We start from the raw sequence: 25,726 nt of genomic DNA, 5'->3' as shown, positions 1-25,726 counted from the left end.
CACAACAGGCTATGAGGCTGCACTTATGATTTTAGAAGGCCGGAGGTTCACCTAAATAAATATTTCTATTTCCATGAGCATACAAATTTAGTTTTTATCGTCAAAAATCAAACATCACATAGGCGTTTCTACCTTACTTTAAAGTAAAATATTATAACGTTTGGCCCATGATAAATCATAAAAATAACAACGAAAGAACACTGAGTGAATTTGAAATATGGTCCTTCAGATTCATAGCCAACTACCTTAACCATTATACCACGACCACTTCGCCCCGAATACGTTGTCATTAATGTCTTTGCTGCAATCAAACTTCGTGTCTCCTTTTCGAATCTTCCATTTTTTTTATATATATATAGATTCTTTCGGATTTCTCATGTTGTCGCCACTTATTTAATCAATGCATTACTTGTATTTACAATTTCTGCCTTCTTACGTAATATATTACAAACCTTCATTGTCTCTCCGCACAAAACTATAGCTTTGACTGATTTAATTCTCATATTCTCCATATTAGTTGATGTGGGTACCCCAAACTCTCAAACACAAACACGTTTAATTCTTCGACAAAGAATACATATAAAATTTAATCAAACTCAATTTTAGCCGATAAAACTCACTGGTATTTTTTAAACTGAGTTTTTCACAACCTTAGGTTGATAGTTTCAAACAGCATATTTAGGTTTTTCGCTATCTGTTTTTGGGTCGAAGAACTCTCTTGCACATCCATCGTGCGAAGTTACGCCTCCATACTGACGGTCGTTTTGTACATAGCCATGTTATTTTCCTCTCTGTTGGAGAAGCGAACACTTGGGCATAGAATCCTTATACTTGCCGATCATATTGTTAATTAAAGTTAAGCTAATGTCACAACCCTTCCTCCTACATTGCTTCCTGATCATTGTAATACCGAATTTTACGTTGTAAAAAGCTACAATTTAACTTTCCCAAAGATGAATCAATTTTGGTGGCATATTCGACCCACCGAATAAACACGAATACTTGGAAAAGTGATACAACGACCAACGTCCTCCTTTGAAAGCAATTTAGTTTAGGCAGGATTCTCGTCCCAGCGAGAAAACACGACCTTACAGCTCAGACACCAAAATATCATATAATTACCTTCGACTGCACGGAAATCGTTGTCCAGTTGAAAATGGAAAACAAGAACATGATGAAAAGATTCTTCCCTTTTCTTCGGGTCAGTGATTGGTCGAGAAAACAGGTAGACAGTCACTGGCCGCTCCTTCGAATCATATTCTTCAGGGAGCCAATCGGCAGGCTTTGCTGAGGGTGGCTTCGCAGTCGCTGGCGCTAATGATCCTGATTCTGGTGACCTTGATTTAGAACTTCTAGACATATTCAAATATCTGGAAAATAACAACGCGCAATTAGACGTTCATATTAACAATACAGGGACTGAATGTAAGCTCTAGGATCAGCGGCATTTGTGTAGACAGAAATTTGAAACTGAAAATTTTTGCTTGTTATTACTACCATGTTCTAACCCTTATAACCACTATTACGTACACTATCATTACCACTATCGAAACTAAATGAAAATAATAGAAATCATTAGTTATTTTATATATATATATATATATATAAGAAAACTAAACACACTGCTGAACGAGACTGCACTTATTTAAAAACACATTTACACGTGACGTTTCGATCTTCTAGCTAAGATCCTCATCAGACGTACACCTCTGATGTACGTCTGATGAGGATCTTAGCTAGAAGATCGAAACGTCACGTGTAAATGTGTTTTTAAATAAGTGCAGTCTTGTTCAGCAGTGTGTTTATTTTTCTGATTTTATTTGCAAGACGTTTGACTATGATTATGTGTCATATTTAAGAAATCCTCGTTGCTTCCCAAGAAGTCCTATAGAAATTTCGACAGGTCATTTCGAGTCTCATGAATACAAATTTCTGCCATCACAAATTCAGTTGGCGTTCTGTTCTTCTGCTCATAAACTTTCATTACACTAAACATATTCCACATGTACTACCATGAGCAAAATAAATGACGCGTCTCTTTATTTTGAAGTTTTTTGAAAATATCTCCGTTTTCTTTATATGTTCGAAATTTCGGAAGGTTTCCCCAGCAGGACAGGTTAATAACAAACCCGTTTTTAATATTTGTGTTAGATATTAGCTTAAAATAAAGAAATTAGAAGCAAAAAACATTAAATCGACAGAAATCTCGAGAATTACCAACTCTGCTAAAGTGGGAAATTTTCAAGAACACAAGGGAATTCTGCATTTCAACACGAAGCAGCGACATCTATGTCATTGAGAGAAATGTGGATTAAATCTACAAACTAAACCTTTAACGAATATTTCTAGTATGTCTTATTATATGCATTATCTGCAAACTCCAAATATATGAATATATGCTAAGTATTAACATAAAGATAGAGCAAATAGTGGAAATTATCTATGGAAAAGGACGAATTGGTAGGACGATCGTAATGAAATATTGTCTTTACCGGAACAGGCTCAGTTCACGTAAAAAGCCAATAGCTCAGTTAGTTAAAGCAACGAGTCTGTATGCTGAAGGTAGCGGGTTCGATCCCCTGGAAATGCCGTTGTCATTTTTATCACTACACTACGGTTATTTTATTTATTTTTTTATGTGGGAAAGAATCAAATTGTAACGTATGTGTAAAACTCATACCATGACGATACCAAAAAAAGAAAAAATGCCGTTGTCGCACTTGCACTAGCGTCCCTAATTTTGTTTGCAAACAGTTTCGTAATTATTTCCCCTGTGCTCACTGCTCACCATATGCTCGCTGGCGCATAACGAATGTTTCCCAGTAAATGTTAATTCTAATTTGGAGAATTTTATAAAGTTTCACAATATCTCTCACTAGATAGTCTTCCATCTACGTGTTTGGATATTTTGATAACAGATGTCCCTATTAAATGTTTAATTTTCCCTAGATGTTTAATTACGGAAAAGTTTTACAATGTATTTGTATTGAATTGAAATTGTTTTGAATTTACTACATAAGGTAAGTAGACCCAAGGAGGTGAACTCAAGTAACTGATATTCTACGTAAAAGCAACCTATTGTAGAATGATGATGCTTCTTACCTTCAGCACATAATCTTTACGTTAGAGAGTCAGACAGAGAAAAATCCTGTTTTTCCTCCTCTATGACCACCCATCTTAAACCTCTACATATCATTGTTCGTCTCACAAAATTTCGGTGCTCCAAAAACATTCAAATAATAATAATAATAATAATAATAATAATAATAATAATAATAATAATAATAATAATAATAATCCTGAATATGCCATCCTTACATAATGTAAGGATATCTTAGTTTCCTAGTTTAAATCTTAAATATCTTAGTTTAAAATGCTTTCTTTAGTACTTATTTGAGCAACCATGTAGGAGGGGGTACGACTTTTTATTTTGCCCCTCTCATTTCAGTACCCTTCCAACAGAAAGTAATTTTTGATAAGCAGGACAGACATAATGAATAAGAAATATATTTACAGCATCCTCTCCCCTTTCATGATTGGAATATCACGTAATATTTTTATTCTACGAAAGATGGTCCTGTGCGGTTAGGGGTAGGTAACTAAAAAAATACCTAATATATAGCGCCCCTTGATTGTAATATTACCGCTTCTTTATTTGTACGAGGGAGCCCCTACACAATCAAGGGTGACAAAAAGAATAGGAAGAGTGTCTATTGATTCCAGTAGTGGATCCAGCACGAACTCCTGGGGGAGGGGAGGGGAAGTGAAACATTCTTTTGATGATGTGAAGCTGTCACAAATTACCACTTAACTAAACTAAACAATAGTGGGGGGAACCGGAACACAGTCAGTTTAAAATAGTTTTGATGTAAAAGTTTAATTTTTGGCTTCATATTAAAGTTTTGGTTTCAAATGAGAGTTTCAGTCCAAGTGGTCAATGATCAAATCTCGTGGGGCTCTTCAGTGTAGGCTAATACGGCCCCCTTATGAGAAAAGGCAAAATTATTAACATGTTTATAACTTTCGAATTTTTCGTCTATTTTAAAGAAATATTTTGCTTCGTATTAAAGTGTTGGTTCCAAATGACAAATTCAGTCCGAGTGGACAATGATCAAATCTCCGGGGGGGGGGGCTCTTCAGTATAGGGGGCTACGGCTCCCTTATGGGAAAAGGCAAAAATATGAAAATGCTTATAACTTCCGAATTTTCCGTCTATTTTAATGAAATTATTGGCTTCATATTAAAGTCTTGGCTTCAAATGACAATTTCAGTCCGTGTGGACAATGATCAAATCTCGGAGGGCTCTTCGGTGTAGGGGTTTCGGCTTCTTTATGGGACAAGATTCACGTAGTTGATACTGCAAAATTGTTTTATATATATAAGTGGAAACTTGCACCATTTGGTTAATTTTACCTCTTATGTTTTGCAGATTCATATTCCAAGCAATAGTTACTCCGCAGAGCTAAAAGAAGGCACTTACTAGTTTCATTAAAATGAAATGTCTTTTATGAGAGGATCAGACGAACGAACAGACACCCAAACGTTGGTTGAGTCGTACGATTGAAACTCGTTAAGCTCGCTTCAATTATTATTATTATTATTATTATTATTATTATTATTATTATTATTATTATTATTATTATTATTAAAGCTTTTTGCTCCTAATTTAGTTATTTTACTTTATTATTTAACGAATATATTGAAAATTGTCAGAGACACGTATGCAGTAATTTATTTCGGGAGGGGTCCGACTTCAATATTAGGATAAATTATAATAAAATTTTAAAAGATAATCCCCAAAATTAGGCTAAATTTACAGAAAAGTTGGGGTTTCAGAGGGGGTCCGGACCCCTGGACCCACCCCTAAATGCGTCCTTGTTTGTCAGTAACATTTCCTCATTTTGAAACCCTCAAAAACTTCGGATAGACTATATAAAGAAAAACGAGTTATTTTCGATGAAATATCACTTCAAGGAGACGCGACAGTTTTATTGCACATGGTGGTATCCAACGTACACAAGGGCAAGAATTCCTTCCCTTTTATTCTTTTGCTATTGTGCTGTATCGAAAGGTCAGGTTTGTAACATATTACTCCTACGAACAAGCATGACTGGCAGATAGGAATACTGAACACAACTCCAGAGAAATGCATGCTGAACTTACGTTTATAGCTACGCTTTGGTGATTTGCCCTCAAGGTCAATCGAGTGGTAATTCAGTTCCGTCTCTGTTCTTAAGCCATGTTCGTATTACTTCGAACAGTTTTGATAATGAAAAGCATGCCTCTTAATATAACAGACTTCTTTCGCGTAAGAAATCGAAACTCAGTTGGTCAGAGCAACTAGTCTGTAAGAATTAGGTTGTTAGTTAGTTAGGAGCCCAGTACGAGTAAGGGTTTTTATTACTATTGTTTTTATCTTTTTTATGTGAGGAAAAATCAAATTGTGACATCCCGATATCAAATGTATTTGATTAGGTAGCTTTGTCTTAGCTAAACTTTAAACATCAGTAACCGTCGAAATTATTTCACTAACCGATCACTTACTGAACATTTCAAACAGGTCAAACCAGTGGCATAACATGAAGGTTAACCTCTCCTCCGCAGTCCTTAGTTATGCGTCCGTACTTTCAAGGGGGACTTGGGCCGGGCAACTGCCCGGGGCGCCAGAGAAAGAGGGGCACCAAAACGAGCCTCAAAAAGTAAATTTTATAATGTGCTTTCTACTGACGTTTTTCGTTTATATTCTTGTAAAGTAGTGGCAATTATATGATCTTTTTCCATTTCACTATGGAAGAAGAGAGTTTCATAGTACTAAGGGGGCTGTATCGAAAAATTGAGAGATGGCATGTAGAATAAAGAGTGCCAGGAATTCAGTATTGTTTGTTTGTTTGCTTGAGTTTAGCGTTCCACGGTTATGCCTTAATGGGCAAGGGAGATGTGGATACTAATTATAGTGGAATCCGAACCACTTTTATCGTTCAACAGTAATCCACCGGGAATTGGACCCGGTACTACAGAAGGCAGGCGTGCTAGCCACTAGACCAGGGGGGGGTGGAGTTGGTATTGTTTATAGCGGGCCATATTCTTTGTGAAGTTTGCCTAGGTAAGGATTTCTTTTTGAAAATGGGTTTAAAACAGGGGCGTCATTTAGGGAGGGCAAAGAGGGGCATTTGCCCCCCCTGAGTTTGAGATGTATATAGATTTTATCATTAGAATAGTAGTAAATCAGTGAAAAACGCGAAATTTTACTTATATCAAGAGGTCTTGCCCCCCTCCCCAAAGCAAAATCTGAAATGACGCTCCTGGTTTAAACTATTAAAAACACTATGATAAAATGTAAAATATAGGCTACTACTAGGGGAAGGGCGCCAAAAAGTCACTTTGCCCGTGTGAAAATTTGGCCTGCTCCGTCCCGGCGTACTTACTGTATATTTTTTGGCCTTGCAGCTTGTGCGGTCCCCACGCCTCATTGTTGCGGGGGCGCTATTTACGTCTACCTTTCGAACGTAATTCAATAACTGTTTAAGAAATTCTACCATCAGCGTGGAAACGGGAATATATTTTTCTAATAGTCCCATAGAACTTTCACTCAGAACGCCAGATGCAATTTTTCAGAGTGGGTTCTGGCTAAGTAGAAGGAAGATCTGTTTCCTAAGTAAGTTCCTTTCAGAAAGTTTGCTATTTCTTTAACAGTGATGTAAATAAACATACTCATCGTTATTAGCTCGACACCAAACTATCCTGGACAAATCCCTCTAGAACAATGATCGGCAAAAGTTATTCTGCCTAATTTTATAAGCGACTCAAGGGTGAAACACTTGTTAACGAAAGCAATGTTGTGTATATACTGCCTTGTTTCTGACAAAATATAAAGTCTTTTGTAATGTTTAGACACTTTTCCTATTCTTTTTGTCACCCTTGGTTGTGTAGGGAAGCCTCGAACAAATAAAGAAGAGGTAATATTACAGTTAAGGGGCGCTATAAATATATTAGGTATTTCTTTTGTTACCTAACCATAACGGCCTAGGGTCGTCTTCAGTAGAATAAAAAATGCTACGTGATATTACATTCACGAAGGAGGAAAGGATGCTCTAAATATATTTCTTATTCATTTTGTCTGCCCTGCTTCTCAGAAATTATATACCTTGTGTTGGAGGGTGCTGAAAAGAGAGGAGGGGAAATAAAACGTCGTGCCCCCTCATACATTTTAAATTTTGTGACGTGGTTGCTCAAATTATTACTAAAGAAAGCACATTAAACTAAGATGTCTAAAGTTACAACATTATGTAATGGTGGCATATTCAGGAATAATAATAATAATAATAATAATAATAATAATAATAATAATAATAATAATAATAATAATAATAATAATAATAAATATGAATGTCTTTGGAGAGCCGAAATTATGTGACACGAATCATTATAGGTAGAGCTTTAAGATGAGTGGTCATAGGAGAGGAAAAACAGGATTTTTCTCTCTCTGACTCTTTAACGTTAAGATTATGTGCTGAAGGTAAGAAGCATCATCATTCTACAATAGGTTGCTTTTACGTAGAATATCAATTACTTGAGCTCTCCTCCTTCGGGCAACTTTGCTTATGTAGTAAATTCAAAACAATTTCAATTTAAGACAAATATTTATAGAGAAAATTAAACATTTAATAGGGAAATCTGTTATCAAAATATCCAAACACGTAGATAGAAGACTATGTAGTGAGGAATTGTGAAACTATAAAATTCTCCAAATTAGAATTAACATTTACTGGAAAACATTCGTTATGCATCAGTGAGCACAGGGGAAATAATTACGAATCTGTTTGCAAACAAAAATTAGACACACTAATGCAAATGCGACGATATTTTCTCTCTCTCTTTTTTTTTTTTTTTTTTTTTTTTTTGGTATCGTCATGAGTTTTACACATATGTTACAATTTGATTCTTTCCCAAATAAAAAATAAATAAAATAACCTTAGTGATAAAAATGACAGCAGTCCTTCACCGGATTCGAACCGTCTACCTTCGGTATACAAACTCGTTGCTTTATCTAACTGAGCTATTTGCTTTCTTACGTATGCTGAACCTGTTCTACAGTAAAGACGATTTTTTATTACGATTGGGCTAACAATTCGTCTTTTTCCATAGGTAATTTCCACTATTTGCACTATCTATACGTTAATACTTAGCATAGATTCATATATTTGGAGTTCGCTGATAATGCATATAATAAGACATACTAGAAATATTTCGTTAAAATTTTCGTTTGTAGATCTAATCCACGCTTCTCTCACTGACATAGATGTCGCTGCTTCGTGTTGAACTGCAGAATTCCCTCGCGTTCTTGAAAATTTCCCACTTTAGCAGAGTTGGTAATTCTCGAGATTTCTGTCGATTTAATGTTTTTTGCTTCTAATTTCTTTATTTTAAGCTAATATCTAACACAAATATTAAAAACGGGTTTGTTATTAACCTGTCCTGCTGGGGAAACCTTCCGAGATTTTGAACATATAAAGAAAACGGAGATATTTTCAAAAAACTTCAAAATAAAGAGACGCGTCATTTATTTTGCTCATGGTAGTACATTAGTGACTATTATAACGAGAATATATTGCATTATTTTCAGAAAGTTGGTTACATTCGCTTTCTAGAAAAACGAAATCCATAATTTATAACAATTATTATCATCTTTCCTTTCAAGTGTTGAAATTATAGACTTCAAAGCAGAGAAAGTGTTGTACAGTTAAAATTTCGATTGAAACTAATTGTAAGTTTCATACACATTTCTGCCAAATTATTAAATGAAAACAGATGGTGTCGCACGATAACACAGCACAACAACCAAAACAATTCAAACCTACCCTTCTTACAATAAAAATATTATTTTCGTAAATAAGCACAACATAAATGCCATCCTAGGTTACGGAACGATAGATATGTAAAATTCAAAGAAGTAATCTGTAATATTGATTCAAAATAGGAATTCATAAGCATGGGCGCCCGAAGGGGAGGGCAGGGTGGGGCTCAGGCCCCCTCTGGCTCACAAAAATATATACGTAATATATAGCGAACCACATATATTAAATACCAGAAACACCAGAACTAATAAGTTATAGCAACCATGGAGATGGGTTCCTCTCTAGAAAATTATCTTCGGGCGCCCCTGTTCATAAGTAATCAAATTACATTCAAAATAATGTTGAAAACGTAAACAAAGTGAATGCTTTTAACCACAATAAAAATAGTCCGTAAGGAAGATATGATTAAATGAATTGCTATGGGAACACAATGTGTCAAGTCATGATTCATAACGATAGCGTGTTCGAAAGCTGTCTTAACTAATAATGCACGTCGTTGCAATCCAGTGTAAGTTAGTGAGTTGTAACCACGATTATGTCCTATAGCCTACAGTCACACAAAAACACATTCTTTATTATGCTCAAACCTTTGTTTCAATGCAAGATAAGTTCTTAATTTTATGTAAGTTCTTAATTTCGCAATGTAAACTAAGAAAACTATATGAGGAACGTAGTATGTTTCTACTCTCTTCGTTCACACTTATCCTCACCATCGCTGACGTGTCTCTTCTCTGTGAACGCAGTCTCGCGAGATTCCACCAGCTTTGCCCTGCCCTTGCTGTAGTTACATACAATTCTTGTTTTTATTAGCCACCTAGCTCAGTTCTTTTTCTTTTTTTCGTCATTATAGCATATTGGCATATGTCTGCACCTGTAACGGTTAAACCTTTCTAAATTGAATCTCCAACCAGAATAGCAACTTCTTTCATAAGAAACAATTTACTGCTTTCTGCTGTGTTACTGCTTTCGCTAATGATGTGTTACTTAGTTCTTATACTAGAAATATTGAACAACACTTTCCTATTATGGGAAGTAATCAGTGGCGTAGCAGCTGCCCCCGCAACCCCCGCAGTGCGGGGGGGCCCCGATGTATAGGGGCCCCGAAGTCTTGCGATGAATAAAGTTTTAAAGAAGTAGAGCTTCCACCTTACTTGTGTCGGCTTTACAAGTGGGGCCCCTTCTCTATACTTTGCGGGGGGGCCCGCAAAAGTGTGCTACGCCACTGGAAGTAATCTACATAAAATAAATATTTGGATGGTTAGCAATGAACTATAATTAAACTGGAATAAAACAAAATTAATAATTTTTAGAAGGAAGAAGAATTTTCAACAATCTTGGTTGCAAATCCATAATGTTAAACTATCGTCTGAAAATGTTTTCAAATACCTAGGATTGGTTTTGGACCGCAAACTAAATTAGAATTTTCACATGCAACATCTTTTTCAGGAAAATGCTTAATTAGTACATTTAAGTGTCTTTCTTCTTAAAAAAAAAAAAGGGGGGTATAAACTCATTTACACTAATCAATATTCTTAAACATGGATATATATCTAAATTAACTTATGGCAGCGTATTTTATAATAAACTTAGCAAACATTATACTAATTTGGAACAAGCAATATACAACCTTGCAAAAATCCTTTCTGACAATCATTTTTCTGTTCTAAATTGGCACTATTAAGGGAATCTGAACATATCATTAACAATTTTTTTTTAATTGGCTTTTAAATTTATAATAAAGTATTTTGGAAATCTAACTCTCCAATACTTTAGAAACTTCAACAGATAGAATAACTTCTCAAACAAAAGAATGTTCCTTTCACACGGAATTATCCTTAGATTGTTCAAGCATATCTTACTTTTAAAGATATAAATATATTGGTACAAAAAGTTCCACCACTTCCTTGCTTCGTATGGCATTATAATACCAATTTGGCTCAAATCACAGTAACAATTCCTCCTTATATTTCGATTACAAATGAAGACTTAAATCATAAAATTTATCAAAGTATATGGAAAGATTTTTATTCTACAATTCGATAAGGATGCCATATTTGTGTATACAGATGCCCCAAAATACCACAGTGTTCATGTTGGAGCAGCTGTTTATATATCTAATCGTTCGACTACGCTAAAATATAAATTACCAATATAGCTGTACGCCCATCTTTGAGGATGAAGCATTTGCTATTCGACAAGCATTGCTATATACCGGTATTTAAAAAAAAAAAAAAAAGTTTTGATTCATTAAGTGTGCTTACTGCATTGAAATCAACACAAAGGAACGATCAAACTTCTTGGATTCTTTTAAATATCGAACGTTTATATCTCACTCTAGTTATAATATTTCTCTTGCTTTTATCAAAGCCATGTTAACATTGATGATAATAGCAATATTATAGAACCTGCTGCAAATATTAATGTTTCAAGGGAACACCAACAAATATTAAATTATCACCAAGGAATTTTTATAATAGTATCACGAAACACTATAAACTGGACATAACCACTTAGCAATTCAGCAATAAACAACTTCTAGAAAAATTCTACTGACAACTTATTGATAATTCCCAAGATAAACTAAATAAATGCATCAGATCTGGCCTCGATGTGAAATCATACTCTATTATCGCTTAATTTTTGAAACGGCGTTAAATCCAACCAAATTATTTCAAATCAAAAAGAAAGACACATACCATTGTTGGTGTGATAAAGGAATAGGAACGCTCAATCACATAATTTTTAAGTGTGAACTTTTCCAGGCTTACCGATCAAATTTAATAACTCAACTACAGAAATATAATGGATATTCACCTCTTTCGTATAAATATGTTCTGGCATCAAAAACTGGAAATCAATCAAAATTCTACTACAATTTTTATTAAAGTCTGGGTTAAACCTTTTCTAAAAATCTAATTTCCTATACATTTTAATTTATATGTTATTAAATATCATTTTCTTGACGTCAAATAGTAAATATCAACTTCAATAAATAACGCTAACGGTATTAAATTCTGCTCTTTAGATATACAGATTTCAACGACGTAATATGGAATTATACAGATACGTAAAAGAATTCGAAAAGTTCTATTTAATTTGGATAAAAGATATCTTGATAAATACTGAATATATCCTGTATCATAACATCAACATTCTCTTTCAAAATCTTGGAATCATATTACTTCCATCGGTGTTTATATATTTATTATTATATAACATTGTTCTTGGATTAATCTTTCTTTTTCTCCACTTCTAGCGCACTTTAGCCGATGCCTGATGCACCTACTTATCACTACTAATAGTGAAGAAGAAAGAAAGAAAGAAAGTAAGGATTCTCTTAGAAATAACCGTAGATATTAAAAGAAGATATTTATCGAAGTGTGTTCCTTCTTAGGCATACTACAATTTGCAATATATACGGTACATAATTAAGAATGGGACAATCATCAAATATTCAGCTGTGCTGTTCCTGAAGGGATAGAACTTGTAGTGCCCTGAGTTGACGAACCTCCCAGTACCATGTCGGAGCTAAGGTAAATTAACCTCCGAGTACATATCACTCTTGCTCACGGTACCTCCTTTAGCAAACAGCGTCTCAGTGTTGCCTCTCACACTTTGATTCCACTCCCCCCGGCATTTGTTGTTGTTGTTGTTGTTTTGTTTTGTTTAGTTTTTGAAGAAAGTCTGCTCAGCAACATGTAGGGCAGCGTTTCCCAACCTTTTTCAACTTGCGGCACACTATAGACGTAACTTGAATTCCCGCGGCACACTCATAGATATTATTATTTGTAAATATAAAATACTGTGATACTGATTTCCTTCTCACAAAGAAGAAAGCTCGATCACTGGTTTTCCCCCGTGGTAAATCATTATGTTTATTTTTCATTTTATTTTAAAAACAGAAAACAATTGCAGTGAAATATTGGACTCAAGTTTTTAAAACTAAGCTTTCTTTTTTGAAAACTGTATCCAACCTTTCACTTTAACAATGAACGCACAAACAAATCTCTTTTAGTTTTTAAAAAATAAATGTAGGTAATTTGTATGTATGTTTGCTTTGTCGAAAGGATTGAATGATATTTTAAAATTTCAAGTTACGAAATAGTCTGCAACAATAAAGAAACACTAATAGTGATAACAATGGTAGCAAATACTTTTTTCAACATTAAAAATGTAGAGAAAAGTAACACGGTATGAAACTCAAAATTGTTGATTTATAGTGCAGGTTCATAGCAATGTGAAATACAAATATACATTTTTCCTATGTCTTGCAATTTGATTGCTATAGAATTAATAATTTGTTTCGATTTCCACGCGACACACCAGCGGCCCATTCACGGCACACTAGTGTGCCGCGGCACACCGGTTGGGAAACGCTGGAATGTATTTAGTTATGAGTGTCTGTTGAAACAGGAGCGGCACGAGAAATTTTGAAAGGACGTATTTGGAGAAAATTGAATGTTTGTTTCTAATATACTGTATTACAAGTTACGTTCTATAGCTTGCTTAAAACGTCTCTATAATTCAACTTGAAGTAGTAGACTTAATTTTTAAATATTTATCTTTGGCCAGTATGGAAAAGTTTATGTTCATTTAAGGCCGTAGATGACGGGAGTATAATCACAAAATAAATAAATAATTCTTACATTTTTTTTTAGTAAGTTCGAGTTTCGATCTAAAGGGCTTATCTTTTTTATATTCTTGCAGAAAAGGATAGTAGGTTTGAAGGGAGTGCAAGATATACTTGCTGAAACACTTAAGAATATTAGGTAGTTTGTATTAACATTAGACTCAGAGCAGATTATTGGTTTTATTATATTGACAGAATAAAGAATTTTGTCATCTCATCTCATTGAAAACTACAAGAAGAGGTATATTTCCCCTTGAAGGGAATGCGCCCAATACTGGGCGTTTAACGGAAAGTTTTTCTCTCTCCGTTCTTGCGCAAAAGGATGGTAATTTGGACGAGGCGCAAAATATCACACGGTGTAATGTATGAGAATATTAGCTAGTTTATAGTAACAATAAATTCAAAACAGATTATTGGTCTAATACGAGGGAAGATCAGAAACTGAAATTACAAGGCCGATATTACTGGAGTTTCGTCTGTTATAAAGGAATAAGGACTGCCAGGTAATGTTAATACATGCAGCTGGCAACTGTGCAGAATTTCAGTCACCCGCCACCTACGACGCTAGTGTAGGTAAACACAAATGGCGACTCAAAAGTATAAAGGGCGATAAAAGTTACGGGGGCGATCCAACCATATTATAGTTCATTTGCAAGCCTACTGTTAAAATTTTAAGGGAGCAGTAAACATTTAGGGGGTCAGACCCCCCATGGATATGGACCTGCTTGTTTGGAAAACTTGTCTCATGAAGAAGTTAGCTCAGTTATTCGATTTATGTGAGAGAAACATGAAACAGTGGCTGAAATTCACCGGCAACTAATAGAGATGAACGGAGAGACTGTAATGTCCCGTCAGCATGTCGCAGAATGGTATCGAAAGTTTGCAGCGGTAGAAAAAAAAAAATGTCACTGACAAGGAGCGCAGTGGCCAACCCAGCACGGCATCAAGAAATTTGAACACACATCGCGAGGAGAAGCCGATTGAGGACAACGGGAGGATTACGTTACGACATCTGATGGTAGAATTGGGAATGTCGTTCGGAAGTGTTCGTCACATTATGCACGACATTCCGCATATCGCAAAACGACAACGTGGCTGAATACGCAATGACAGGATTTTTACAAGGAGGAAATATTCAAACTCACCCCACATTGCGATAAGTGCCTTAACCAATATGGAGACCATGTCGAAAAATAATCTAAGGTATGTAGTATCTGTTGGCTGTATTGGTTGTATGAAATTATATATACTCGTTTCACTGCAGGCTTTGTAACATTAGTTTCCGATCACTCCTCGTATATTAGTAAAAATATAGTCTTGAGTCCTGGCGTCACGGTGGCTTAGTGGTAGAGCGCTTACCTCTGGAGGCTCGGGTCCATGGTTCGATCCCTGAATAAGTAAGTTTGTGGTACGCAACATCGTGTCTGTGGGGTTGGGATACTTCCCCATTATCATTCCATCATCATTGACTTGCCTTAATCACCGTCTCCCTTAGTCTGAAGAGCATACTCATGGGACTTTAAAATGAAAATTCCATTTCCTTTTTAACTAACTTCCACATACCATGCGAAGACAATTTAAGCCTTCACATTAACAGGAATAATGTAAAAATAGGCTGCCCAGGGACTACATATCAAGGTACTGCTTCGATATTCATCTAATAGAACAGAAGGGAATCCATGGGAAAACTTGTCAGAATTATCGACCAACAGACTACAACTTGGGATCACAATCTTTCTTTCTTACATAGTAAACGACTGTTGAAATTAATCCGTCATTTCTTTTATTATTCCACAATTTCTTACATTTAAATATTATTAATACATAATAGGGCTACTGGGAATACCTAACTCTATAAATTTAACCGTGTTTGGCTGATTGATCCAAGTTAAATACAACTCATTAGCAACAATGTTATAGGAGACATCTACAATAAGCGGAACTGAAACCATCAATTAACTTGTATCCGAGCGAAATATTCTAACTGAGAATGAAGTCTGAGACTACGCGCATACAAGTACATATTGCTCTTTTCGCTACGAAGGAACATTAACCGACCCACAATATAACCGACTTTTCTTGCATTCAATGGCGGCTCTCGAGAGACAATGCATCGATAAATGATTATGTTTTATCATTACAAACTATGAATTCATACAGTTTCAGACAGTGTTCGAAGTAGAAAAAAATCAGAGGCGGTATGTTTTATTACGATTTTGACTCGTCATACCGGCTATCTAAATGTTGAAATACAGTGAGGGTATGTTGCCTAAAAGATTGCATTTTTATTTACATAATGACTGAAAGAGCTTCTCTTTAGTTACGGGAGGGAGGGGGAATGGAAAGACTTTGATCCCTTGACAACAACCTTCTGAAAAAAAAAAATATTAAAATATTCCCTTACGTTGTATTATAGAGAAGAGTACACGAAAATGTTCATAAACCGAGGTTTTGTATTAACAATTTCCAGCGGGAAAACCCCCCGGACCCCATACTCGAATGAGGGGTATTCCAAACCCCTAGATGAATCGCTCCTACAGCAGACAACTCCTAAATCCGCTCATGCACAAAACGCATTTAGGTCTATATGAATTAAAACAAGAAGACACACAGACATATCAAAGAAATATGGCACATCAAAATATAAACTAGATGAAGTTCTTTGAAGACACATCATTTTAAAAACAAAAGATAGGAAAAAGAACAAAAATGTTGATGTCAACTTAGAAATTATTTCTACATAAGAAATGAAATCTTTTTATGTGCAAAGTTATTCGTCAATTACTGTGTATAAAAATGGATTTATTAAAAGTATTCAGCATCTACACTGCAGTGACGGTATGTCTTGATAACAAAAAAAAAAAAAAAAAACCGAGGCTGTATGTCTTGATAACTAGAGAACCAGAGGCGGTATGGCATACCACCGCATACCATCTCACTTCGACCACTGGTTTCAGAAGATTTCAAATAATTAGTATAGTAGGCAAGCATACTTCGCTTAGCTAGCACAGGTAACGACAACATTTAAATTTTTACGAGGCTATCCTGATTTCTTAGAGGCGCAGAAATCAAAAGTGAGGGGACAATGAGAAACATCCAGCAGCACACAAAACAGTTTATGTACGAGGCAGGCCCGAAAAGTAAGACTACAAGGGCTAATATTCATTCAAAAAATGTGTATTTGACAAAGTGTCTACAACGTATTTAGTGATACAGGGGTTGTAACCTTACTCACAGAATCTGATACACAACTCTAGATCTTTTTCATTTTACAACTGTTGACAGCTTATTTCTTGAACATATACAGTATTTGTCTGAACAAACAACTGAAAGTGCCTGTTAAGGTTAAAGGTAGCCGCAGAGGATGACCATCTTGCAGTCCGCAATTTAACGTTCTGTACCTTAATGAAACTATTCTCTGGAAGTGTATCTGGTACCACGTCTTTCAATCGTGCCACGGTACAACAAAAGATTAGTTGCGTTTGAAATTCTTAAAATGTGCGTCTCCCGAAGGCCAATGGGAGATATTTGGTGCATCTAGCCAGAAACGTACCATTTTACCCACAAAGGAGTAAAACTCACTAGATTAACTTAATTTGGAAATAAAAGTGCAAGCATTTCATAACTAGTTTTGCTTTACTTTGAAAATTCTCTCTGGTTTAAAAAGGCTAAACGTAATTTGGGGTAGGCCTGCCTACTTTATCACCTCCCTGTCTACGGGCTAGGCTTTATTCAAAAGCCGTCACTCCCTGCATTTACTGAAACAACATATATATTGATAATAGTACGTTGACTTAGAAGCCCATCCGCCCTAAATTTATAGCATTTTCAATCTCTAATCTTTATAGATTTATGTTCTTTCGGCATCTATGGCCATGTTAGCTCGTCACGTATGAGGGATGACATCTCTCGGCGAGCACACTATCCGATGAAAGGGAAGGAAGGAAGCGGCCTGAGACCTATATGTTAGGTACCATCCCGACATTTGCCTGCGTGAATGAGGAAAACCTCATTCATAATGGCTAACCTGTAAAAGCTTTTACAACTTTTGGACTGAGTCCCCATCTGGAATCGAACCCGGGACCGTTCACACTAAAGGCGAGAGCGTTAGTGACTGCGCCACGCGGGGCCACATATAGAACATAGACCTATTCATAATTGTTAAAATAGAAGAAAATATTGAGTGTTAAAAGAGGAAGCTGAAGATCGACAAACGTGGAAGAAACAATTTCCAGACCCAACATAAGAAAGAACACAATCCTCATTAGTTCCAGGGCCTGCCAACAGGCTAAATACTTAATAATAATAATAATAATAATAATAATAATAATAATAATAATAATAATAATAATAATAATAATAATAATAATAATAATAATAATATATTTTTATATGTCGTGGAGTTTCTTATTCGTGTTGAATTTGGGTTCTGTAGCCCCTATAGCTTATTTGATATTTTTCATACTTTTTCGTGATGAAGATATATTAAATATCATGATAGCTTATAGATATAGTTTTTGGCAGTATGTCAACGTTATATAGGTTCTTATTTGTATTCAATTTAGCGTCGGTAGTAATTATAATTTCCGTGATAGCTTCAGAAATGTGTCGGTCACACACCCACATAAATATGTAGAACTGAACGATCCTTGTATAGCCACGTGTCATAAAAGTGGATCCACTACCAACAACAATTTTGTTATTGTTACTTACACCAAAGCAGTGGCGGCTTTAGCGGGTAGGACGGGTAGGCACGGGCCTACCCAAACGTTTTGAAAAATATATAAATGCTAAAAGGTACAATAAAGAGTAAATATAGCTTCCAATATTTATATTAATATCAGCATCAAACACTACTGTAAAAGTAATTTCCTACTGTCATTAAGCAATCAAATGTGTAGGGGAAAGGTGGGTAAAGCAGCCACTCTAAGGAATTTAATTTTTTCAGTCCTATAGAAATACGTTAGCAAGTAGGTAAAAATTTCACAATGTACTTCCATCCTTAACTTTTAAGATATATTTAAACGAACCTGTTTTGAAAAAGCTTTATGGAGTAATTACTGATAATTACAAGTCATACAAAATGTCCACTTTACCCGAGCTAATCGGGCAAAATGGACACGCATCCCCACATTGTCTGGCTTTAGGAAGTCAATAAAGCAAGAACTCAGAGACCTATAGATCTATAACATACAGTAGAAAATAGGAAGAAAATTTACGAAAAATGATTATATAAGAAAAATGAAAACAATATGATCAAATAGGAGGCCTAAGCATACAATTTTAGTATAATATGAAAAATATAGTCTAAAATAAAATAGGCCAGCCACAAGCCTACAATAAGAACAACTTTCTATTGTACCGTTAGGCTAGTTATGTTAACATCAAGTCTATCTTAACTTTCAATGTTCGAAACGTTCATCGTAATCAAATGGATGAGTGACATGCAGAGGAAAATATTTCACTTGGATTTTCCTTTAACGAGTTTAGACCCAAATTCAAAACGCTTTTCGCTACACTACAGTAGTACTCTATAGGCCTAATTAGTTTGCTTTTTTAAAATAGTTATTCATAAAATCTCCTTTAATAGTCTACGAGCAGCAAAATAGTAGGCCCATAGTTTATGTAGGAAATAGTTTTCAATTTAGTCCTTCAAAATTTGATTCCAGTGGAATTTTGTCCTTCTAAATCTCACCCAGTCAAATAATCACATTCAGTCTTCAATTGAAGTAATCACACAATCCATTCGCTTTACAGTCTTCCACGGGCGTCTCTGGCGAGGGGTGGGGGTGAGAGGTACGTGTCCCCCCAAAATTTTAAAGTACAAAATATTCAATATTCAATCTTAATTTATTTACTAACGACAGTATAATACATAAATAATAATAATTATATTTATTTGGAATATAATATTCAGGCTGTAAAATGATTATATCAGAGTTCTTGATACGTCTCAGGGGGTCCGTGAAGGTAAGCAGAAAGGTAACAAATGAAATCGAAGATAATAAACAGGTTGGGCTAGGTAGTACCATTTAAATCACTCTCTTTGATGTCCACCCCAAATTTTACATGCAAGAGACGCCATTACAGTTTTCACAAACAAAATCATCATCATAAGTAAAAGTGGAGATTAAAGTCTAAATACTTTATTATTTTTATGTAAAGACGAAAACTATACAATGAAACTCATGCATTCCAAAGAATGGACAAATAGTGACGAAATAGAAAGCCGGATCTTACATTTAGAATTTTAAAATGAAGGAATGGGGAGGAAATGAGAGATAAAAGTGAACCTGTACTTTACGAAACAATAAAAATAAGATATTAATAACATTAATAAAATAGTTATTATTATTATTATTATTATTATTATTATTATTATTATTATTATTGTTGTTGTTGTTGTTGTTGTTGTTGTTGTTGTTGTTGTAAGAACATCCCCTCCCATCGAATATATCTTGGCTACGTCTATGAGGAACAGAAAGAACAGAGCCCCCGCAAAAATCTCCGTCCCTTCGTTTGCGCCACAAGTATTAAAGGTGTTGTCGTAAAGCGTTGAAGAAACTGGCCAACTTACAAATAAAACCATGGGTATGTGTATCGGCCTCTCTAGATATTATATAACAAAATTAAGCTCCTTGCCTAAGTAATAGAGATACGGTAACTAATTTTACAGGATTTACTGTACCGATTACTCCGCAAAAGAAAGTAGGTATTGAGTTGTGAGATTTGTAAATGTTCAAACATAATCATGACAGCAGATAGGGCACTTTTGGGAAAATCAGGATAATTCTGATAAAAATTTGAAGGTGTGATAACCCTTCTACAGACAGACACAAGCAGAGCAGACACATACTGCTGAAAGCGAATTTCTCTGTGCTAATACACATCTCAAGAAAAATGAAAAACAAAACGTAAAATGTTCTTACCTCTAACGCAGACAAGCTTCGTTGACTAACAAAAGGGACAATGTTGATAATTGCTAACAAGGCGTTTATCACATATCAAACACACCACGCGAAGATAAAACTCTCTTCGCGACAGACAATGAGACAAATTTCCTGCTGAAGTTGCTTTGCTGAGCATAATAATGGTTGCCAACTACAGTGCTGACAATTCACTGAGTTCGCTTCCGTAATTCTTTTAGCATCGGGCTATATGCATGGGCGGTCTTAACCTTTGCGTGGCCTTTTGCCGGTGCCATAACAAAATATCAAAATTACAAGTGTTGACGACAGAATATCGTCTATCAAAATATCTACGAGTAAATAGGGGCTATAAAATTCTTCTCGATTTCAGCGGTGCCGGTGCTCGTTTACAAATCGCAATATTGTAGAGAGCTGCTTAACACAATAGATTTCTAGTGTATAATAAAGAATAATGAACAAGTATTACAAGTGTCTTAATAACTTTTCTTCTTCTTTTTTTTGTTTGTTTTGTTTTGTTTACCATGAGTTTTACCTTTTATTTTTCAATATTTTTGTTCCAAGATAATAATCATACATCTGCTTACTAGTCACTTGCCGTAAAATTACTTCAAATCGAATAATTTATTTGAGTAAATGCGAAATATTAATACCAAAAAGGGTGCTCAAATTTTGTCTATGACTACTCAAGCTAAATTGTGTAAAGCTGGAAACTTAACAATGATTAATCGTCTCTGAAATATATTTTTACCGCTCTTCTTTTACTCCAATTTAGATCTAGGATAAACAGACGATAGTTATTCTACGTTTCAATCCTACTTCGATATCATCACTTCAACATAAACTCTTTGATACTTCGTGGCTGTAAACTCTTTGTGACGTTTTCGAGATACTTCATAGGTTCTTTCACATGCTTCGTTTCACGTGTTCTCTCAGTTGAACCGAAACCTTTGTATTAAAAAAAAAAAAAAAATGACTTTCAACTTAGAAATATATTAAAAAGCATCTATCCTATGTTTCATCATTAGCCAAATTCTCGTGTAAAATTTACTAAAATCCAGTCCACCTTTAATTTAGGATTTTTGTTATTTATTTATTTATTTATTTATTTTATTTATTTATTTATTTATTATTATTTTTTGTGGATCGAACAGGACATTTAGTAATAATCGTATTCCAATAAGTCGCTTATCTGCAATGACAATATTCTTGGATCATTTGCAAGTTCAATTGGTTGCTAGTATCGTTGACAGAGGAGAAAAAGTTCACGATGTCGAAGATACTAATTCAGTGAAAGGCATTGACGGTATTGTATCCTACTTCCTTTCCTTCACAGGTATAATGTGTTCACTTAATAGGAGTGCAGTTCGGCAAATGTCTTTGAAATTCCCATGCTGAATTTTACAGCAATATCCCCTCCCTCCCTCCATCTCTCTTTTGATCGCATTTTTGGGGGGTTACAATGTCTTAAGACCCACTGTGTCTGTTGTTTCTTCCCATTCCCAATACTATGGCCTCCTAGGGCCTCCAAATTTTGCTACAATTGAAATGAAATGAAATCTTTCAGTTTTACGACCAATGGTTATGCCGGCTAGGCTAATGGAGCCGGTGATCATGAGAAATGGAATGAAAAAGTGGGAGGAAACGGGAGAAATCCGAAAAAACCACGAGCAAGGTGTTTGTCCACCACAATGTCCACATGGCGCGAGTTGGGATCGAACCAGGGACCCCAAGCACGGGAGGTGATGCTATATTTTATGCGTGTGTGTGTGTATTAAATAGCAATCTTCTAATCCAGCGTTTCCCAACCGGTGTACCGCGTCACACTGGTGTGCCGTGAATGAGCCGCTGGTGTGCCGCGAGGAATCGAAACAAAATTATTAATTTTATATCAATCAAATTGCAAAACGTAGGGAAAAATGTATATTTGTATTTCACATTACTATGAAACTTTAGGAATCTACAATTTTAAGTTTCATACCGGGTTACTGTTCTATACATTACTAATGTTGAAAAAAATGGTTATCCTTGTTATGACCATTATTGCTTCTTTATTGTTGCAGACTATTTCGTAACTTGAAAATTTAAAATATCATTCAATCCTTTCTACAAATTATCTACATTTGTGTTTTAAAAGTAAGAGAGATTTGTTTTTTCGTTCGTTATTTAGTAATCTTCCTTCTTAGTAAAAGGTTGGATACAGTTTTTAAAAAGAAAGCGTATTTTTTAAAAACCTGAGTCCAATTTTTAATTGCAATTGTTTTTTATTTTTAAATTAGAATGCAAAATAAGCATAATGATTTACCACTGGGGAAAAACCAGTGATAGAGCTTTCTTCTCTGTGAGATCAATAATCACAGGAAAAAATACCACTGCTTTATATTTGCAAATAATAATATCTATAAGTGTGTCGCGAGCATCCAAGGAACACCCGTAGTGTGCCGCAAGTTGAAAAAGGTTGGGAAACGCTGTTCTAATCACTAACTGAAAGAACAGCGTTTGGAACCGTGATAACTAAGACTCGAGGTGGACTTAACAAGAGGCTGCCAATTGCTTGAAATTAGGGTTCTGGTTGGCCATTTACTTATCGGGGATGTTTTCCACAAGTTACCGCGAACGATCAGTTATTTATGGCACGAGTCACCTTACGTCCTTTATATACGAACTGCATTTCTGTTCAAGAAACAAACTATACCACCTGTTCTAGTGAATCAGAATTCCCACATCAATCTATTAATGGAGGGATATGTTGCGTCGAAGTTTCCGTATAGTCGAAAACAATGCTAATGTAATTTTCGCAACAACGTAGGTTGCAATTTTTCACTATCTGTTTGAAGCAAATTAATTCAGACCATGTACTACATTGTTTAGGTTACAGTTTCAACGTTAGGAATATGTCCAATTTAGATCATTTTTGAGCTAAGCTACAGAAATGCAGCTTCAAAACAAAATGCTACGTAACGGAACTTAATAAGGTCCAGATAGTAACAAGAGACCAGCGTTCGTAGCTCCAGGAAATTTCCCTAATCTAATAAAATTTCGTTGATAAATTTAGCAAAAAGGGAAAAACAGGATTCTTCGATAAAACTGGAAAATCCAGGGAGCATATAGCTAAATTAATCTTATTACATAACTTATGTCATAGGAATTAGGATAGGAAAAAATTTTATAGTCATAGGAAAAATTTTATAAGAGAAGGGAAAATTTTCAGTCGAGGGAAATTTTCTGAAGGGAACCTACGAACACTGCACGAGGCAGTTGGTGCCACGAAGAATGTGTGAGCTACACGTTGACGAAAAGAGTACACATTCGTATGTTGTCGTTCTGAACTTAATAACTACGTAGTTCTGAGAATGAAAATCTTACTTTACTTTTTGTTTCATCGAAGTTAAATCATCATGTTATTTATAAGTGCAAACTTTTCCCCACCAAATTGTAGTAACGTCTTTTTCATTTTTATATCACATTGTGTAGCAGTTACATTCGGGATTATTGAAGAAGTACACTTTTGGGGAGGGGAGGGAATACCTGTATTTCATTATAAGTTTTAAGTTCTTGGTTGAAGGTAGGTTGAAATCAATGGTCTCAGCTCTATCTTAAGAAATTTGTTCTTCAAATTGTTATCTGATCATATTCATAAATATTCTGTAAAGTAATAATTATTGCCATTGTTTTTAGATTGGATTGGTCAATTATTAGTCTTAGGAAATTTACCTATGAATATTATGGACTAAGATGCCTATCTCACAGCCTTGTTTCCAGAAACACATCTAGAAGGTGAAAACTTACGGGGGGGGGGGTAAAGCCAGAATCCAGACTATGATAAGTATATCATGAGTTTACTATTATATACAGAATAGCTTCAATTATTTTTGTCACTCAAAAAAACTGGGGGCCTAGGCCCCCGGCTCTGGGCTACATGTGACCTTGTGAAACCCTTCGGCTGCTCCCAACAAAGGCGTCTCTGGCATGTTAAAATTGGGGGGACGGGGACGAATAGAGTACTAGTAAACCCTAACTAAAGTTACGTCAAAATTATGTATAAACTCAATCTACTTTACTAGCGGGATCCCCTCTTTCTACATTTACCAACACAATTCATCATAATTTTCTTCCACCACTGGTAGGCTAACTGCCCACCCCCCCAAAAAAATATTTTCTATATAATATGGTTCTAGATAATTTCTTCACCCTCGGAGCAATCTAGTTTTATAGTCCTCATATATTTCGATTTTTTACCTAACAAAATCTGTCTTAGGATGACACGTAACTTTTAAGACAGTCTCTAAAAGAAGTCTTACGATAAGATTATTGATTTGATTGCCAATTTCAAAATTTTGATTTTTCTTCTTCTGTGTTCTTAATAAACTAAAAAGGTATATTATCTACCTTTTTTATTTCGCAGTATGTTTCTGAACTTGTCCAATGAACCACCCTCGTTAATTTCATTTCCCGTTTTAATATCTAAAATATGCAGTTTATTCATGCTATCATCCCGCTCCTCAATGTATTCTTTCCATCTTCCTCAAGTTGTAATTCGCTTATTTAGGCTAATTTCCATCTGCATTTTCTATATTCTCCCTTACTCTCTTCTATTTAAAATATAGATTATTCGAATTTTGGTATCCTTTTTAATTCCTCTAGTCACCTTTGCTCCTACGTGTATTGTCTCTGTCTTTGTATAGATTCCCTTCTTACGAAATTTGCAACATCCTTTCCTTCCCTTCTCCAGTCTTTCTTCATCATGGAATCCAATTGCTGTTGGTTAAGTAATGAACAGAAGTGTTTGCCTGCAGCCGAGACTCTCTAACTAAAAAAATCTTTGAAAGCGGCACACGTCAGGGGGACACTTTAATCCCATCAACATAATGTTTCACAACGGCTATGTTTATACTTCTTCTGTATACGTAGATCTAAATACTTTGAACATTGATCCATTTATCTTACACTCAAAATATTTAGGGAGGACGCGTCACTCTGTCCCATGGTTCCTAATACATATTCGAAAATTGATTGATGGATTAGAATTTAAGATTTCTCTTCAGCATTAACTCTATAGATGGGATCTGTTGCTTGAAGTGAGATCGGAAACCACTATTCAGAGTTTTATCTGAAATATGAAAGTACCGTCAACACAGTAGCGTTATTTTGTATTTTGCCAGAGGACAGCAGATTGTCAATACGTAAGATTGTAAGGGATTGAGTTTTTTTAATTAGTATATTAGTACATATTTTTTTTTAAAAAAAAAGCATGTGCTTCTTAAACTCAAGGGTGTAATTGCCCCTCTTGGCCTCCCTAATAACGCCGCTTCATC

The 25,726-nt window shown here is 35.2% G+C and overlaps 1 protein-coding gene across 1 annotated transcript in view; it reads right to left on the bottom strand.

Annotated features, from left to right (window-relative positions):
- The window catches only part of LOC145668014 (uncharacterized), a 38,877-nt gene extending 18,330 nt beyond the window's left edge, over window positions 1-20,547 (bottom strand). The window contains exons 1-2 of the mRNA XM_081735473.1: window positions 20,415-20,547; window positions 1,123-1,370 (exon numbers count right to left, since the gene is read on the bottom strand). Coding sequence (XP_081591599.1) covers window positions 1,123-1,360 — 238 coding nt within the window. The 5' untranslated portion in view covers window positions 1,361-1,370; window positions 20,415-20,547. The remainder of the gene's footprint in view (window positions 1-1,122; window positions 1,371-20,414) is intronic.
- Between the last annotated feature and the right edge of the window lie 5,179 nt (window positions 20,548-25,726).

Source organism: Thermobia domestica, chromosome 13 (genome assembly GCF_964235325.1).
Source record: "Thermobia domestica chromosome 13, izTheDome1.hap1.1, whole genome shotgun sequence".
In the NCBI taxonomy this organism is placed as follows: Eukaryota; Metazoa; Arthropoda; class Insecta; order Zygentoma; family Lepismatidae; genus Thermobia; species Thermobia domestica.
Note: the sequence above shows the minus strand (reverse complement) of the source record. Positions and strands in the feature narration are given on the sequence as shown.